We start from the raw sequence: 14239 nt of genomic DNA, 5'->3' as shown, positions 1-14239 counted from the left end.
TATGTGGGAGGGTGAAATGTTCTGGCAATAAATTAAGCTGAGGGGAGGAGAAGACAGAAGAGACTAAGATTCAGAGGGATGCAACAAAACATTCATGAAGAAGGTTACGGAACCATACACTGAAAGAAGTTTTATTCACTGAATGTTTAAAAACAGAGTATGAACCTACTCCTCTCCCTACATTCTGATTTAACTAAAGAGCCTTTACGCTGCTAGGAAGTTGTGAATGAGATGTAATGGAAACAAACTTTGTGTCCTTGTTCGCACACTCCAAAAAACGAGTAATCACAGAACAAAAATAAAGCTCTGGCATAAAATTGCCATTTAAAGGTTTTACACAAAACAAATCCATCTCAAAACCTTGTTGGAGGAATTTATTTCAGCATTATTTGTAAAGGCCACTTTTTGGATCATTTTGGACCAGCTTTTGTGAGAAAGATATTACATGTATGTCTAAGGCTCAGAAGAGGGCAGAGAGAAAGATACATGGACTATGCAATTTTGTTTATTCAGAAGAGGTGAGAAACTATATCCATGTTTCTTTATAACTTTGAGTTCCTTTTTCAGTTATGTGCACACCTATCTCTGAATAGAACTAAGGCAGGATATATGCTATGCAGCTTCTTGTACTAATATCAAAATTATTTCAAAGGGACATAAATTCCATGAAAAAAAGAAGAAAATAAGAAATAATTTTATCATCTGAATTCCTTTACATAGAGAGAGTCTCATACTGCTGCCTATTAAAGAATCTTGGTGTTTCATAGTTGAGATCAAGGAGACAGTGGCTGTGATACTCTGTATATAATGCAAAGGAAAGCAGTAGGAATTGTGTAAGACTTAAAAAGGAGTAACATAATTGATAAGTTATACCATATTAGTTCCATCAGAAGAGAAGGATCAGTCCAAGAGCTTCCCATGCCCTCCTATTTTTGAGTATCCAACACTACATGGAATTCCTATTAGCATTAGCTTTCAAGACAGGCACCACATGGTCATGAACACTGACTGAACCATCACCCTGCTCTGCTAATGCTGTGATTTGGAAGGATCAGTGTTAGAACTCGGGAAACACTTCATCATATAGCCATTTAATTTCTAGTTATCCCCTCTTTTTACCCATTCTCCCCACAACAAAATTTCTTTCCTGGCTTCAATTCAATTTGACTTTCCTGCATTTCTTTAAGTGACTTCTAGTCACATTTGGGCTGCACAGAAACCTCTTATTGCAGACTAGGCTCTTTCAGTAGCTGCTCTACCACTTGCAACCTTTGCAACATCAATGCCAAGCCATACAGCTTTCTAACCCCACCAGTTGCTTTGCCCATTGCTGTTTTCACTTACCACACAGAGATGATGCGTGGGGAATGCATTGTGTTTCCCTTGCTCTGGTGTTCATGTTATTTCACCACAGTTTATCCACTGCCTTCTGTTTAAATAATCTGCTGCCACTGGCTTATACTGCGTGAACAGCTCAAAATGTTGGTCATGTTTCAACCCTATATTCTTAACTTTTGTTATTCACGGAATAAAATTCCACTGTCTAAATACAGGGTGGCACTTAAACCCAAGACTTCAGCTACATGACAAACATTGGGATTGTCATGTGCTTATCTACTGCCACAAAATGCATAAAATAAAAAGTTACCTAGTTATTCCTTATTCTGCTGAGCTCAACTCAAACCTCATAAATGGAATTGCACTTACAGAAGAGAAGACCACAAACAGATCTGGAAATAGCTTTAGCAAGATGCTAATTTAACCACTCTGCCAAAAAGACTTACTGGTAACAGGTTCTTTCCTGAATTTACAAAGATTTCCTACTTCGATTGATTCTTCATTTAGACAGTAATCTACCAAGCAACTTTTTTCTGGCATTGGTAACCAAACCATCCTCATGTTATTATGCTCCATGATTTGCTTCTCTATTTTTAAGGGCAATTCATCAGATATTTTTCATATCAGGTATTTTCCTTCTCTATTGCTCTGGCCCTTTTAAGTATTTGTATTAATACAAACACACTGCCATAAACACACATGTGCTGTCACCTAAATTATCACTTGCCTCTAAGATTGAAATTAAGAGGGGAAAGAGATCCAGCTTTATCAAGTGCTACATTGTTGCATTCTGCTTTAAAATTGCCCCTAAAATTACAGTGACAATAAAAAAAAGTACCGAGGATCCATTCTAATCATAGAGCTCAGGAACTTTGAATTTGTTCTGGAGACCTCCATGATAAACCTTGACATTATTAGTAGTATTATTGCCAACAGAAAGGACTCATCTCTACCACCAGCTCTAAGCTCAGATCACTTCAGGCTGCATTTTCAAGCATTGGTACTGAAATATAGTAACAACATCCCTTAAAGAAGAAATAGAACCAGCTACTTAAACGTCAAACTTTGGGCCGTCAACTGTGATGATGACATATGTCCATTTCAACAGAGCTAAAATGACCAAAGGAGTTTTACCTCTCCATCAAGCACCAAATCCCTCTAGCAGGTTTTAGATCAATAGAAAGTAACTAGAGTCTCAGGGGACAGAGAGAATATCAGTTAGCTCACACAAGACGGCTACTAACACATGGGAACGATAGCCTGCAGAAATGCTCTCTTGCAACAGCATTGGTCAAGTCATACCACTCACCCCTTCACAGCAATAGCATCCTTTTTGTTCTATATAGTGATCACAAATTCCAGGGACAGTAGTATGTGACAGTTAAGAAAGCATCACCTACCACTTCATCTCCTATCCTGAACATAAAAATTGGAGCCAAAAGAAAGCAAAATCCTCAGGGAAAAAACCCAACAGGAGTCTAGATACACTTTTTTGTTTCCCCCGTGGGTACCATCAGGTCATTTCTGTCTGCCCAGAAGGAATCCAGAAGATGTTTCTTCTTTCATTTATTATTTGATCCACCCAGACAACTTACTCCGTCTTCTCTCTACCCTAGGCAAGTCTTCCAATATCACATCAATCCCATCGCAGCAGGCTGGCCAAATCCATACAAAGACTGACAGCAGCCTTCTCCCAGCTGCATGAGTTCCTGTCTCCATCCTGTTGAATCTCAATTTTGCCTTTACCCATTCAGTTTAAGCACAAAAAGCTCAGGACCAGAAGAGAGCACAATGAACAGCAAGCTGACAACCCCCTGAGCACAGCCAATGACAGAATAAACATCTCCCTCTGTTCCACTAGCCACAAAACTGTCCTCAACACGCTGTAGGAAAAGGCCAAAAGCCAAACAACTATACACCAGTGGAAGAGAGCTGCAGAGAACAAGGTCATCCCCAGTGTCCTAGGTCCTTGAAACAGTGAGGAGTTTGTTCAGTGAACTTGGAAGTGAACAAGCCCTGCACTTATTCCACCAGTCCCTGCCAATCTGATGCAGGAGAAAAGTTCCCATCTGATCCAACATCTGATAATTAGTTTAATGCTGACCACAAGAAGTAAGACACACTAACAAGTACCAGAGAGTTTTAACAAGCACTGGCAGGCAGCTTGGCCACTGGCAGCACCTCTGGGAAGAAAAGATAGGCCAGATCTGAGGGGAAAGCAGAAACTTGCTCTAGGTTAGAGAAAGAAGGAACACGTCTGAGGAAAAAAAAGCAGCCTGCAAGGAAGAAAGGTTAATCTGATACTTCGAAGTGAGCATGCAGCATCACTCCTATGAGGCACAAAAGCAGGGAAACAGGCAGAACAAGTAGACAGCTCTTTGCAGCCTGACTGTAACTACAAAAGCAGAGGCACCCTCCGTTCTGCAATATGCAGATCACCATCTTGGATCCTGAACATGGATGCTATCCTTCCAACTCACCTTGCAATTAAAGCAATTAGGTACTGAAGCTTTGCCTGAATTTGCCCAATAGTCACTACTGGCTCTCTGCCTCCCCAGTCAAACAACAGTCAAATAAAAGGGTCTCAAACTTCAAAAGAGTGGTGTCCAAACCCCTCCCCCTGGGGAAAAAAAAAAAGCAAAACCCTAACTAAATACAAAGAAAAGGCTATTCTGCTCCAGCACAAGTTTTCCAGGCTGTGAGGACTCTGACCATTGTGGCCTTCCCCGAACAGCAGCAGCCATAAAACACTAAGGCACAGTAGCAACAATGAGAGAAAAAGCACCAAAGGTGAAAAGGATGGTCTTAGGAGCTTTCTGTCCTGATCAGGAAGTTAGAAAACTAGAAACAGTGCACATGAGTAGAAATAAACAAGTCAGCCACAAACTACGGTATGCATTAAAAAAAAATTAAAAATCAAGGGTAGTATGTCTGAGCATATGGAAAGCTTCCCTCTCTTCTGAAAGGTGGAAGGAAGAGGGAGATGTGTGGCTCTAGGGCTGACTGGATCACTGTAACCATCCTGCCTCATTGGCACCAGCTGAGAGAATTTTGTTGAAAAGGCTCCTTGCCTCCTGTTCCCCTCTCATTCTGGTAGTACATGAAATTGCTTTAGCAAACCTGCTAAAGGCCCTCTGCACCCCTCAGGATTTAATGTGTCAAGCAGCATAGAAGACACACATCCTGATTATGCATTATGCACTCTGAAAAAGTGTACAGAAATGGGAAAGGATTTACAGTTCTTAAACAACAGTCCCAGAAACAGAACTCAGTCAAGCAATTTTCTACCCAGCCTATCTCTGGCAAAGCAAGCAGATGTATTTATATTTCAGTCTCTAGATGAGGCAAAGTTCTTTTCCACTGGCAAAGGCTAAAGTTCAGAAAGAGCTGGAACGGTGCACTGGGTGTTTCACTTAGTAGTTTTCAACACACTTGCTGCTGCAAGTAATTAAATTTAATGAAGATGTTGACATACCGTGTACTGGGAAACTCAAAATACCTTCTAATTCTGACCCTGCATGTGTTTTGTGATTGTGTGCTGGTATTAGTGATAAATCTCATTTGGTTTGCACAACAGTGAAAATCATAATTATTGAGCTTCAAGGGCACAAAGCGTGCTGCTTTCTACATTTCAAGAACTGGTTACTACTAAAAAGGAATGATCTTGTTCAACAGCAACATGACTGAGAACACATGAGAAGCCACATCCAAGTCTATCACTTGCACTTTACTGCTTTATTTTGACAATATAATATTCTTAATCAGTAAAATTAAAAAAAAAATGTTCTTTTGAATTACTGCACACAGTCACAATACAAACAAATTTATGAGGCTTCAAATGTGCCATATGAATAAAGAGTAGTTCTTTGCTCTACAACACAGTTAGGCCAAAAGGGTTATTCTCACAAAATAAAGAGCTGCTCAAAAAAGCAGTAGTACTAGTCAGGGAAATTTAGGGCGAGTATTTTTCACATGCTCACAAAAAGCTTTTGCTGAGGTGTGAAGTCATAACACGAAACCATTTATCAATCCCTTGAGTCATTCTGCTTTACAGGCTTTATGACAATAGGTTGCACTCATGGATTTCTCCAGTTTATAAGAGGAAGGCAGTCCACCACCTCCACAGCCCTTGAATACAAGCAAACATGCATTAACACCAGTGCTTACACAAGCAGCTCCTGTTGGCATGTGCTTTCTCCTTAGATGATCACTTTGCAAAGAATGCCTGTTGCTATTGTTCCTATTCCTGTTTAGTAGTGTCCAGTCACACATATTTCTGGCGTCTGTCTTGTTTCCAGCTCTTCCTTACTGAAGGAGATGGTAGTGTTCTAATGTTATGCCTTGACAATGCAGATTGCGGGATTCCATTGCCTTGCACTGAAGTCAACAGGAACAGAGCTGACCCTGCACAGTGCAACACTGGAAACCCTTACCTGTGAACACATACTGCCCCGTAGGATGACAGTATCATCAATAAATCCATACAACCCTTCTGGGCAGAGATTAACATGAATATAAGTTGTGATTCTCACAAAGACTGTGAAAGAACACAGGAACAGATCTTGTTAGCGGATTCACCCAATCATCCTAGCAGTTTGTAATATTTCAATTTACACTGAATTTTTACTGTATAAGTTCTCCAAAGTGTTGAGCCACATGCCAGTGTAAAGGGCAAATAAGTAAGTAAATACAAGCAACCAAAAAAGCCAAGCACACAATTGCAAATAAATAGTCAAACACCACCATTTCTTTCTTGCAAGAGGAAGAATACCTGTAAACTATCAGGAAAGCAAAAGAACATTTTGCCACAGTGACAACCTTATTATTTCAACACGAGCTGGACACCTCAAACCAATCAATGCCCCTATGCATTGGGCACTGGAGTTGCACATTGCCGTTTTTCTGTGGCTGTTTGTAAGAAAAACACACACACCCCCAAAACGAGTGCTTTACCTCTAGTTAGATTAGGATACAATGAAAACAGGTTCCTTACATATCATAACATCACCCCAACACACGAAGAGAGGTAGGGTGCAAAAAGCAGCATCTACGAGTGATGTCTCTGTAAGAAGGCCTTCTCTGCTGGCTCACGGAGACTGACACAATCACCTTCTCACACTACTGCCCTGAGAGAGGCATACAAGCATGTAAGTGGTTGCTAGGCTTGTCAATGACAATGTAGTTGCCAGAGATGGGCCTACCTAAAGTGTTCAGCACCTACTCAACTTTAACTTCACTTCCACAAAAAGTTTATCAAGCACCCCAAACATCCACAGGATATACTATTGAACATTTCAGATATGCTTGCTGCTACCAACACAGAACTAAAAGAGATGAGTCACAGAAATTTAAATATTTTCACATCTTTTAATGAATGGATTGATCTAAGGGAACAAAGAAATGCTTCAGAAAGGCCCCTCAGGGAACAATTTTTGCAGGGGAAAAAAAAAGCATCAGCAGAAGTTCCACTGGGCTGTTGTCCCAGAACAGTTCTATTCAGACATGCACTCTGCTATTACAATTCAGTACCCTTTTCCCTCTTCTCCATTTTTACAGGGCTCGACAATTGGCAAGATGAGTTCTGCTGGCTCCTCAAATCCCCCCAAGTCATCCTGCTCTATTTCCTATTCCAACCACAATATTCCTCCACAGATAAGAACAGACCCTTTCTGCAACCATTTCAATTACACTATCCTGCTGCGTACCTACCAACCTACAAAACAAGTTCATAAAATGTGAGGCAACCTTTTGTATGCCTTTCACCCCAGCCCTAATTCAATTTTGCATCCCTAGTGAATTAACTTGATCACAGCCTGCATTGCAGGGTATTTTTACACGCTAACGCAGACAAAATCCAACTACACTACACTATGTGAGTCCCATTTAATATTGGCTCCAGCTGGACATAATAGTGCCTGTCACACAGACCTGCATTTCCTATTACTGGGACCAGTCTTTTATCTAGTCCTACATATCACTTGCAACTTGCAGACCTAAGCCACAGAAAAATTGATTTATTCCCTTCCAAAACCCCAAAATAAATGATGTCATAAGGGCAGCCATCATTAACTTGATCTGAAGCCAACTTCCTAATGTAAAAAAATTACTTAAAACAGGTTATCCCTTTCTCAAGCAATGCTGAAAATCTTAACATGATTATTATAATACCTGTACCCATCTGACTAGCTCCCAGGTGGGTGGCTTCTATTATTGTCAAAGTGACTTAACCATTAACCCTGTTTAAAGATGATCAAGCTAATTGGGACAAATTCTGCCTTGGTTTCAGGCTGCAATACAGATCTAGGTAACATCGTCAACCTCATAAATGCTTTTGTTAACAGTCATCATTTTATGTATTTTTAGGAAGAGTTCATACAGGCTGTAAAATTACCTTCTACAGAGAGCTGCACTCCAATTTTAACTTCACTAATCATGACTTTGAGATCCTGGGATAAGCAAAAAAAGGAGTAAATGAACCATCCTTCCCAAATTCAAATACTGTCTCTCTGTATCTCTCAACACACCATTGCTACCAAAAGATGTTAACACATAGGAAAGGCTATGACAGGCACTGAAAGTTATTCTCCACTTCTTAGTTGGTAATGCAACATTTTTTTTAAAAAGCAATAGAAAAATATCAGAATACATCATAAGATGTACTCTGCTTATTGGATTAGTTTAAGCTAGCATTAGCAAAACCAAAAGCTCAATTATTAAGTCTTCACTGCACTGTTCCAGACAACCCTCTGACAAAAGGTAGTCTGACAGCAGCTGGTCAAAATATTTTGGTAAGATTCTGATTCTGAACCCAGCATTGACTTGCTGAACCACAAAAATATTATTCAAGTCTCTCTTTTTCTTCAATAAAGTATTTTTATGCTGTTAACTTTTTTCTTTAAATGCCTTGATGCCATTTTCTGAACTTAATTTCTTACCTTTCACTCTTTCTCATTTCACACTTTTTTCTGGTGAGAAAGGAAAGAAGGGAAGATGGGAGACCAAAACTGCTACAAAATGATTACTGCTAATACTTAACTCCCATCAGTAGTTCACCAGTAACCCGAGCTAAACAGCAACCACAAAACCCTAGGTACCTCTCAATCTTCTGGAAAAACGGCTATTTTTTCTCCCTCTTCTAATACGCCTTCCATCCACCCCAGTTCCTTGAACATCTGCAGATTTTTATAGTCACCTTTTATTTATAGTCACCTATATTCTCCTCCCACGTCAATGAAACTCATTCAGGAATTAAGTTTTCCCAAAGACGAGCTCTTTTCTTAATTGGTAAGAAGTGACACCCAAAACATGCCTCATAAGCTATCACTTAAAAAGCCTTTACACTTGCTGTGATGCCACACACCACCTCTTCTATGAGTCTGCATTTTCTCTCCTAACAGTGTCCTTTCCTCTGCTGCTATACAGGTGTCTTCTGCATATTCCTCAAGCACAAGGGGATTAACAGCTTTCAAAGAAAGCACAGAAAAGAAAACGGTTCTCAAGATTCTCCTTCCTGCAGATGCCGCTTAATATCTGAAGGTACTTCTGGTGTCCTCTGTAGCAAGGACAAGAAGAATAATTACTTTTACTATCATTACAGGTTCACATTTTAAGCTTAATCATGTGGTTTCACTGAAGTGCTCTGCTAACAAGATAAAGGGGTGTTTTTCAGGAGCATGGATGGAATTAGATGATCCCTTTCCTGCAGGCTATCAATAGAAGCTCTGCCTTTGAAAATTTTCTACAATTTAAATCTCTGCTAAGAAGTAAAGCCAGCACTGACATATTCCAAAGTCAAGTGGTGACAGGACAAATTAATGGAGTATGAACTGGTGAGGTTCTACAGCAGGTCACTTCCTACAACACCATGTTTACTCTTGTATTTGATGCAACTTCTGGTTTTTCTTAATGATCAAATGAAGCTGCTTTTTGGGCAAGCTGCCTGGTGTAAATTTTTGTAATAAAAATATTAAGTGGCACCTTAGACAATTAAATTCTTGCTCTGAGGCACCTCTTACCATTAGAGTCCTCCACTTCTTCAGCATGAGTGTGGTTCTTGGAGGTGTGGTGGGCGTGTGAGGCTGCAAGGTTGACAATGCGGGGTCTTGGTAGTGTCAGTGCTTTCCCATGCACTTTCAAGGAGTGCTCTTTCAGCTGGCTGATTGTCATGGTGGAAAATGAGCAGGAGGAACATTTGTAGGCATGTTCACCTGGGTGAGCGAAATACAGGCAAGTCATCAGCTCACAAAAGAAACAAAATGGGGCCCCCATACTTCTCTTACTGAACTTGGCAGTAAAATTCCCATGGACTCTTCAGCAAAAGACTGATCCCAAAGAGAACAAGCTATGCGTGTCTCCCTGTTGGAGCAGTCTGGAGTCTGTGGGTATAGACAGACACCTGCTTTGGACCAAAGTATCACTTTCTGACAACTGCAGATCCTTGTAAAGTGACCGATGCCAAAAAACAGAGACCAGACTCTTAGCATGCCTGTGTTGCATGGTATGAGAAGAAAACAGACTCTGGGATGAAAATGGAGTCACTAAACTACAGCACTTCCAAATTTCTTTGGGAGCACAGCAACTAGAGAGGGTGAAGTCATCTATTTCTGCATGCAGCACATCCAGCATCATTATTAATGAAGCAAGAAGGACACTACAAAATGCTAACAAAGGTCCCTCCAAAAAACAAAAGGGGCGGTGAGGGTGGAATTTACATTTGGGGAAGGTCGCATTTGCCTTATGAAAAACCTGGCATTAAGCAGGAGTTATCTTCATAGAACTCATAACCAAGTCAAGGTTGGTTTACTACAAGAAGTGAACATGGCAATACCAAGAACAGTGCATATCTGCAAGGCTATGTGAAAGTGTTATGAAAAAGCACTAAAAAGAAGAGAAAGAACAGAAGCAATGAACAATAGTGAATTTAATTTTTAATACATTCTGAGCCACAGAGACAGCAAACAAGGGGAAACAAATCCTGAGACAAGATTTGTTTTGCATTAAGCATGGAGGCAACTGGAACACAAAGTGAAACTGTCCCAACACAAACAATGTGATATTATACAGGTGCCAAGTTATTGTTTTGGAAGTGCCACTTCCATGTACAAGAGTAACACTGGCCACATACGAGTTGTACATAAAGTGCCAAAACTAATATAGGAGTGAAATATTCATGAAAAGTAACAGAAGAACAAGGGTTCTGGTAATGAACGAAGCAGAACATGTTTTCCATCTCTCAACAAATTTAGCAAACAGGGTTCTCCAACAGCACTGTTCCCAACATCAGAAATAAGTGAACCAAAAGAGAATGCGAGAACACACATATTGCAGCAAGTCAGAGTAAGTACACCTGAAAAGATTAGCAACCATCCTACATAAAAAATAACTCCCGCCCCTCTCTTCCAGAAAAACTGTGCTAATCATGGGGACAAAATACAAACTCATAAAAAGCCTCTTTCGGTGTATCTGAAAAAGAACAGATCACTTAAGAGTCTGAAATGGTGAAACAAGAAATTGTCCCACATGTTTTTTCAAATGGCATTCTTCACCTGTGTATTATACCAGTTATATATTACCTTTTTACAAACACAGAGAAAACATTTTTTGTATAGCACATACAACAGGGTGCTCATTGGAACATGATAATACAAGGACAAAAGAAACTCCCAAGGTGTAAGATACCAGTGAGATACAGATATAGACCTTCATGGTTTGTCAGTGTAAGAGATTCCTGGATGACAGTAGGCACCAACCAAATCTTGACTTAAAAGCACCACAAGACATTAAAGCAAAAAGAGGACGATTACATATTAGGCAGTCTAGACACAAGTAATAAATATACCCACTATTTAGCCATAACAGTTCAGGTTGACAGTAGCATGAAAGGATGTGTTTGATTGCAGAAGGAGGGCTGCAGTTTGGCTTCACAGAAGCCTTCTGCACTTTTTTGACTGCTAGTTTTGCATTTCATAAAATTATTATATTAATACACATAAAAATATCTAAACATTTATATAGCCGGTCTCAACACCCAATATGTACTCAAAGTATTATGTTCCAAATAACATAGAAACTGAGTGGGGCCAATACTCTGTCTTACAATCATCCACTTGTGCACCCAATGCATCCAGTGTCATTATTAATGAAGGAAGGATTCTAGAAAATGCTAATAAAGGCCCCTCAAAAAATATAAACAAACAAAAAAAAGAACAGGTGAAAAAGTTCAGATGAAAACAACAGACAGCCCATTTAGGGATACCGCAAACTGTTCTGCTCCATGCTAAAGGAGATGGCACTTACTGACTGGTACCAGCTGTATGTCAAGAATGCATTTCATAGTCCACTGAATTTTGACCCATCCCCAGAAAATGAGGGAGAGAGGCAGACTGAGTAAAAGACTTCAGGATTCAGGACTTTACTGAATTTTAAAGATCCCCAGAGGACTTCAGAAAAATTCAGGGGGATTGAAGTTTCCAGTTCTAAATAAACTGATGATGAGTTGAATGACAAGAGATTAAAAAATGGTAACTAAAGAGAGGTTCAGAGAACCACTGTAACTGAAAAACTGGGGAGTCTAAGAAAAAGTCTTCATAGCATTTTTATTCAGTAGTATATATTTCTGAAGGATTGACTCAAAACATAAAGCTAAGTCTTACTGAAAAACATACAAGCAATTGTTCTGCGATGCAAATAGTAATTTGGTAGAAATGGATGGAGACAGAAACAGCCTTTGGAAACCCTATTACACAAGTCATTGTGCAAGCACTATCTAGGCAACCATCGTTCTTGTATGATGCAAGACATGGTCCTTCAAGGAGTGTCCACTAATCAAGTTCAAAAGCATGAATTCATAATAAATAAATCAATGACTTACATGAAGAGGAGTGTGAGGTAAGTATTAATTGCATGCTAACTTTGGCTCTAAAAATCTGGCAGGTTCAAACAAGGTAACACAAAGTAGCCCAACTGTACAACAGCATAAAGAAAATATTATTTTATGGTTGGCAAAGATAAAGAAACATGTCACCTCCATACAGGATGTGGGACTCTGTAAACTGGAACTGCTGCATACAGTTGGATTTCCTAGAAGGGACAGAATGCCATTGTCCCATACAAGAGGAGGTTCACAAAAGTTAAGCTAATCCACAATACCCATCCAAGTACAGAAAAGGGTCCTGGCACAAGTTCTGTGAAATCCACAATCAATACAGGAAAAGCAGTACAAGTGACCATCAATCTCTTCTACATTTTTGTAGATGAAAAGTGGTTTTGGATGAATGGTGACAATTACTTTTTTTTTTTTTTTAAATCAGCAGACAGCTATAAATTCCTCCTGCCTTTTCTTCCCATTGTCCCATCTTCCTCCTCCACCCCAACTTGAGATATGACATAGCATAAATCAATAATAAAAAGACAAACATACTTCCAGCACTTTTGTCATCTGTTTCAGGAGTTTCTACTTGCAAGTTTTTAACAATTGGGCTGGTTTGCAGTTTTTTACATTGGTCAATCTTCTGTTATTTGCATCAGAGTGCATGTTTGGACTGTGGTTTGAGGGCTGACTTTTTTTTGTCCTTTTAACCACAAAGATGCAACTGTAACTAGTGGAGCCAGTGGTCTTTCACTCTAATCTTCTGACAACCTTTCAATGCATGATGTCTGACAGTGCCAAGAGTCTAGGGCCAAGGAATAAAGATAAGGAAATTCTGAATCTTGCACTTTTCAATAATCAAAGGTGCAACACTTTGAGGTGACCTGTCCTATATGATACATCACCTTCCCCATTTTTGTTCATCAGAAGCATGTCTGTTTGCTTGCTTGTATGGATTCCATACTGCAATACAGAGATTTGCAAGACAAGTTTCCATGTACGATAATGGAATCGTGGCATGCTCAGTCTGCTGCATGCAGACCTGACTCCCAAAGTTTGCAGGGTTTGGTTTTAACATGGAAGCCAGCGTAAGACTCTACCAAAACCAAGGTGCAATCCACAGTCCTTTTCCTAGAGTCACCTAAAGCACAAACATAAATATAAATGTAGCGGAGTGAAGCTCACTACCAGTCTCTTAAGACACCAATGGTATAAGCGGATTGATTAAATTCTCTTGGAAACAAGCAGGAATAATAAGAAAAAGAAATCATTTGTATAAAAGAAAATAGAAGAAAAGGAGGAAGTCATTGAAGTACTCATCACTGTTTTAAATTCTTGCCCTTCCAAAAACATTATCCAAACTCCCACTTACTCCAGCAGGTATAAAAGCTGGCCAATCCTGACAGGCCTTTGAAAATCTTACCCAAATTTGGTGACAAAACACGTGGTTCAAACCAGCATCTCTGATCAGCAACAAGAATACACGGGCCATTTCAGCTGCTGCACTGCAAAGCTGAGAGAGAAAACTTACCAGCATGAGCCTTGAGTATATGGGTTTTCAGGCGGCTATTATAGGAGGACTTGAACGGGCACAGCTTGCAACGGAACGGCTTATGGTGTCCATGATGGGTCTGCATATGACGATCCAGACTTGAAAAAAGAAAGACAGAAAGGGAAACATGGAAGAGTAAATAATTTCAATTATTCCTTCAGATGCAAAGCAAAACACTTAACAGCAATGATAAATAAGAGGCAGACCAGGCTCAACTATTCTTTCTCATATTCGCTCTTAAAATTCAGTGGATCTTCTTACAGAATAAAGTACAATCTAATCTGAGGAAAAGGAGCAGAGCTGACACCAATTCTGTTATGCAGAAAGCAAGCCACTTAAATAAACTTACAGGGCAAGATTAATATGAATTAAATTACACCTGATCCAGTCTTAAAGGATCAGTTGAAGAAACAAGAAACAGACAAGAACAGTAAAATTATCGTAACAGAGTTTTTCTCCTGGCAAATATTTTTGTGAAAATA

At 39.6% G+C, this 14239-nt stretch overlaps 1 protein-coding gene across 1 annotated transcript in view; it reads right to left on the bottom strand.

The window, feature by feature from the left end:
* ZNF462 (zinc finger protein 462) overlaps positions 1-14239 on the bottom strand; it is a 49570-nt gene that overhangs the window by 23379 nt on the left and 11952 nt on the right. The window contains exons 5-6 of the mRNA XM_009635599.2: positions 13737-13855; positions 9354-9545 (exon numbers count right to left, since the gene is read on the bottom strand). Coding sequence (XP_009633894.1) covers positions 9354-9545; positions 13737-13855 — 311 coding nt within the window. The remainder of the gene's footprint in view (positions 1-9353; positions 9546-13736; positions 13856-14239) is intronic.

Source organism: Egretta garzetta, unplaced genomic scaffold (genome assembly GCF_000687185.1).
Source record: "Egretta garzetta isolate BGI_Z169 unplaced genomic scaffold, ASM68718v1 scaffold693, whole genome shotgun sequence".
In the NCBI taxonomy this organism is placed as follows: domain Eukaryota; kingdom Metazoa; phylum Chordata; class Aves; order Pelecaniformes; family Ardeidae; genus Egretta; species Egretta garzetta.
The sequence above is the reverse complement of the archived record's forward strand: the minus strand, read 5'-3'. Positions and strand labels throughout refer to the sequence as shown.